Here is a 5,280-nt window from a genome sequence, read left to right as displayed (position 1 = left end):
AAAACCCTAAAACAAGTACATGGGGATGGGGCACTGTGGCTTCTCTCTTGTTTCTTTTAGGAAAAAGGTAAGTACTCCAAGCTTTCGGTTGAAGGCATCCCCACCTGTCTTCATCCTTGTGCTCACGGAAAGTTACTAAAGAGTGAGTATGTTTGTAGGCAATGGCGGATCCAACCCAATTCGCCAGGGTAGGCCAATAGTGAATTGTTCATAAAAAAATATTTTTAAAAATATTTATTTAAGTTTTTTCTATGATATAAAGTTATTGGAAAAATCCCAGGATGGCCTGCCCACTAAAATTGTTTTTTACTATTTATTATTTAACTTTTTTCTACGATATAAAGTTACTGGAAAAATCCCAGGGTGGCCAGCCAACTCTGTCCACCCACTACCTTCGCCATTGTTCGTAGGACACGACGTTTTGGCTCCCATGAGCATGCAGCACTGACTAGGACAAAATCAGAGTCAATCACATCACAATCCGGTTACATGAGAAGGTGGATTGCAAAATAAACAGTTCTCACAATTCAGAAGGGTTATCTAAATCAAGTCAAACCTTTTAGTTGTAAAGTGAACCCCTAAAACAAGTATGAGCGATACTGTGGACTTGTCTCTTGTTTTTTTTTCAGAAAAAAGGTAATTTCTCCGAGCTTTCGGCACAAGACATTACACGTGTCTTCTCCCTCGTGCTCACAGAAAATTACTAAAGAGTATTTATATTCGTAGGACACGGAGTTTTGGCTCCAAGGTGAAAATGCTTCTAGGATGAATGGTAAATTTGAAACAAATTAAAAAATTATGTTTTGTTGTACATTTGGCAACTTTAGCTAGTGTTTGGTCAGAAGAATTGCTAAAAACCAGAGCCCATCCAATCAGCTGCCAATTTTTCAGAGTTGCCGAATTTTGGCTGCAAACCAAGCAGGCTGTTGGTGCACAGCAAAGAAAATGACTGCTGTGACTAAAGATGGTGTAAGCATCTGAAAAGGACACGGCTTAAAGGTTAAATCATTTGAATAACTATATGATAAAAAAAACATATCAACCCCACGATGTTAAGAAGGATTGTAGCCTTCTCGAACATTCCAAACATCACCAAGAGTTGATAACAAAGCACACTTGCACTTCACAGACTTGGCTAATTTTCATTCATACATCCTGAACATCACCAAGAGTTCATAACCAGATATAGATACCCAAAAAATTAATATCAATGCTCCTTGGCATCTCTGAGATGCAAATACAGATACACTTCAGACCTCCCCATATGATCCATCCATCGTGTTCAGGACTTGTAGTCGCTACGACATCCCAAAGGAGGCATCCTGTTGATTAATAAGGCCACACATGAGATCCCAGTGTGCAAAGAATAAGCACATTAGTTCAGGGATGGTAGAGACAGCAAAACACTTTTCTAAATTAGTACAGATCTGAAATCGCATCGAACAGTGAATTTCTTTGCAGTATGCAAATGAATCTAGAATTAGTTGCTTTGGCTTCATTCCTGCTGATAACCACATTACTCGTGTATATATGTGATTATTCTAGAATTAGTTGCTTTGGCTTCATTCCTTTGCATTATGCAAATGAATCTAGAATTAGTTGCTTTGGCTTCATTCCTGCTGATAACCACATTACTCGTGTATATACTCCCTCCGTCCCAAAATAAGTGTCTCAACTTATTTTGGGACGGAAGGAATATGTGATTAGGAAAAAAAGAATAATCAGCATAAGCTCTTATAAACCAGTGCTACTCAGCTGCGGTCCCAGTTTATAAAAAAAAGTAAGTTACTTACTTCAGTGGTAGTAGAGACAGTAACAAATTTTATTTTATTTTAAATCACATCAAACAGTAAATCCCTTCGCAATACACAAACGAATCTAGACTTAGTTTACATTACTGGTATATAAGTGATTAGGAGAAATGAATAATCAGCAGAAACTCTTACGAGCATTTTTTAGCTATTAATACTCCAAAAACTTAGTCTGACTGGCAACAGAAATAAAATTACTACATGATCAAAATGGCAAGCTGGCTACTGTACCAAACAAAAAGCGGAATCAGTTTAAAAAATTGGAAGTGAAATGTAATAATCTGTTCAAAAGCAGAAGTTCAGTTCAGAAGCTACCTGCAAGTGTTCAAACTTCATAATGTTCAGAACAGAGAAAACAGACGAGCATGCAAGCTTTGTGCTACCACTCAATTTGAAGGTCTGCAATCTTGCTTACTTAATGTTCAGATTATTGTAACTTTTGCATCTAAAAAGTGCTTAACTATGTAAACCGTGTACTGTAAATAAAACATGGGTGCTGCCTCTTCGGTATAAAGGGCAGCGCAGAGGATGGATGGGCGGCTATTTATTGAAAACCAATTTTATAATTTCTTTACTTTCCCTGTAAATTCTCTATCTGTATATCAGTTTGCAAGTCAGCTGTCTTTGGTCCTCTATTGCAGTTCAGTTTCTTTACTTTCCCTGTAAAGTCGCTGTCTGTATATCAGCTTGCAAGTCAGCTGTCTTTGGGGATTCCATCGGCAGTCCCCTAGGTCCTGACATCATCCCCTACTGCTGTGTCTCAGGTGATCAATTTTTTTCATATATCAGATATTTTGGCATGCATACTATGATAGATCTGCAAGGAAAGGTAGATAGCCTCACTAGGTTTCCCACTTGGTTTACTAATTGATGATTCTATCTTAAGTAGTAGATATTTGCATACTGTGGTGGTACTAGGAAAATTTATGGTTGATAGTGACTTTGAGTCTGGAAACAGCCTCTTGTAGAAATGCAGGGAAAGGCTGCGTACAATAGACCCAAAGTGGTCGGACCCTGCATAAGCGGGAGCTACGTGCACCGGGCTGCCCTTTTTTTTAATAGTGTCTTTGAGTTTGATTTCAATGTAGTGGCTACGGCATCGCAAAGGAGGCAGCCTGTTGACCAATCAGATCATGCATGAGATCCCAGTTTGCAAAAAATAAGCACATTAGTTCAGGGATGGTAGAGGCAGTAAAACATTTTTCTAAAGTAGTACAGTTCTCAGATTGCATCGAACAGTGAATTCCTTTGCAGTATGCAAATGAATCTATACTTAGTTGCTGGCTTCATTCATGCTGATAACCACACTACTGGTGTATAATTGATTAGGAGAAATGAATAATCAGCAGAAGCTCTTACAAGCATTTAGCTATTAACAGTCCAAACTCAGTATGACTGACAACAGAGAGAAAGGTACTACTAGATAATCAAAATGGCAAGTTGGCAACTGTACTAACAAAAATGCAGAACCTATTGTCTATATATAAAAAAGAAGAAGTGAAATGTGACAACTGAACATGTTCAGAAATGCACTGAGTGATATAGATCTTAAGACAATGCTCGATATTGTAACATCATTGCGATTGAAGGGAATAAATAGACGGCCCTACTGCTAGAGTTAGTATCAATGGTGTCCTTTAGGCATGAATATGCCAAACAAGAAACAAAGAAAAAATGAAAGGAAAAATAAAACACAACCAAACATTTGACAAAGGCTAACAAAATGTAGAAAGTGCAGTTTACTCGTATTGCAGAATAAAAATGGCCCATTCTTTCTCATCTTCAGAATATCGAGGCTAAAAAGTTCATCTGATGGCCAGAAAAGGAAAACAACATGATACCTTGTCTACATTTCATCAAGCGCCTTCAACCTGAAGACACGCCTTGTCGCGTACCAAAGAACGGGGCCAAGGCATAATGTAGGGATGGACATGGCTGTCATAGTTCCTCTGAAAGAGCATGTCCAGGGCGTTTTCCTCCAGGTCTATGGATAGGAACCAGCAAGGAAGATTGGCATCTTCGAAGGTCTCATGGGTAGAGAAGTAGACAACCCCATCGACAACGCTCACAACCTTGAGCTGGCCGTGTTCCTCCAGTGTTCCCCCGGTGTCCTCAACAATATCGTCCAACTGAAACCGCTGGCCTCTCACCCACACCTCGACGCCGTCATCGCGAATGTTCCGGAGCCAGACATAAAGGTTGAATTGGATCGCGACGACGACGCAGAGCACCCCATCCCTGGTCTTGCCAACCCTGAACATGCTGGTCTGTCCTTTCAAGTAGTCCGGGAGATCTACCCGAGAGAAGTGCAGCGTGGTGGTGTCGAGCACGAGCATGGCGGCCTCGTCCGAGTACACCCAGTAGACGAACCCATCCACGATCCTGCCGGCGGTGAGCCAGTGCTCGCGCTCGCCGGACTCCGGGATGGTCCTCAGGGCTTCGGAATAGGGGAGGACCCGCCACGCCCTGGCGTCCGAGTCCGAGGAGAAGACCGCCGCGCGCGCCCGCGAGTCGTCGTGGCAGGCGTAGATCACGCGGAACGCCCCGTGGTCGCGGCACTCCTCGGGGGCGTGGACGTGGTAGTCGAGGCCGTTGTAGTGGCCCTGGAAGCCCTCGTAGAACTCGTCCGGCAGCGGCGGGAGGAGATCCAGGGCCAGCGTGAGCGGGTTGTACGCGAGGGCCTCCCGCGTGTAGATGTGCTCCAGGACCAGGTACCCGTCGTGGCAGTCGCTGATGACCCAGCCGGGGCGCGCGTCGTCGTCGTCGTCGGGGAGGCCGGTGAGGAAGAAGTCCCCGCGCCGGACGGCGGCCCGCCGGTCCGGGTCGTCCCGGCGGCGGAGGGCCGCGAAGGCGGGGATGGCCGGGCCGTCGGGGTCGAAGAAGATGCCCAGGAGCGGCTGCGCGTGCAGCTCGCGGAAGCGGCGCCGGAAGGCGGGGGACGAGCGCACGGCGTCGAGGAAGGTGCGGCAGGCGAAGGCCGCGCGCACGAGGCTCGGCAGGGACGGGAGCAGGAGGAATATCTCGCGGAGGAGGTCGCCGCCGAGGCCGATTAAGGTCGTAGCAGCGGGTTCCGCCGCCGGCGGACTTGGTGGCTGCTCGGAGGCCATGGGAAACCGCCGCCGCTACGATGTCAATGGAGATTTGGGGATGGTACCTCGCCCGTGGCGGGTGAGAGATGCAACACTGGATATGGGCCATGGGCCAACCGGCCTAGTGAACTACTGCTCATCAGGGAAAATATCCAGTGCTACCAACCCAGAAGCCCATATCACGGTAGCACCTAAGGTTTGATAGCACCAGATACTCTCTCCTGCTCATCAAGCTGAGTGAGCTAGCAGTCAAAAGAAGAAGAATGTCCCTTGTGCCTAACCCACCACAGCGAGTTTATGAGCTCATCGATGCCACCACAACACAATGGAACGAAGGGCTGGTTCGCAACGTGTTTACCCCTTTTGATGCAAATGAGATT

The 5,280-nt window shown here is 45.3% G+C and overlaps 1 protein-coding gene across 1 annotated transcript; it reads right to left on the bottom strand.

The window, feature by feature from the left end:
• Nucleotides 1-993: 993 nt before the first annotated feature.
• Nucleotides 994-5,016, bottom strand: LOC109742803 (uncharacterized). Its single transcript, XM_020301896.4, has 2 exons — nucleotides 3,653-5,016; nucleotides 994-1,322 (listed from the first exon to the last, which is right to left on the bottom strand). The coding sequence occupies exon 1, from the start codon at nucleotides 4,916-4,918 to the stop codon at nucleotides 3,668-3,670; it is 1,251 nt and encodes a 416-aa protein (XP_020157485.1). The 5' UTR covers nucleotides 4,919-5,016; the 3' UTR covers nucleotides 994-1,322; nucleotides 3,653-3,667.
• Nucleotides 5,017-5,280: the final 264 nt, after the last annotated feature.

The sequence above is a fragment of the Aegilops tauschii genome, chromosome 3, assembly GCF_002575655.3.
Source record: "Aegilops tauschii subsp. strangulata cultivar AL8/78 chromosome 3, Aet v6.0, whole genome shotgun sequence".
Taxonomy (NCBI): domain Eukaryota; kingdom Viridiplantae; phylum Streptophyta; class Magnoliopsida; order Poales; family Poaceae; genus Aegilops; species Aegilops tauschii.
The sequence above is the reverse complement of the archived record's forward strand: the minus strand, read 5'-3'. Positions and strand labels throughout refer to the sequence as shown.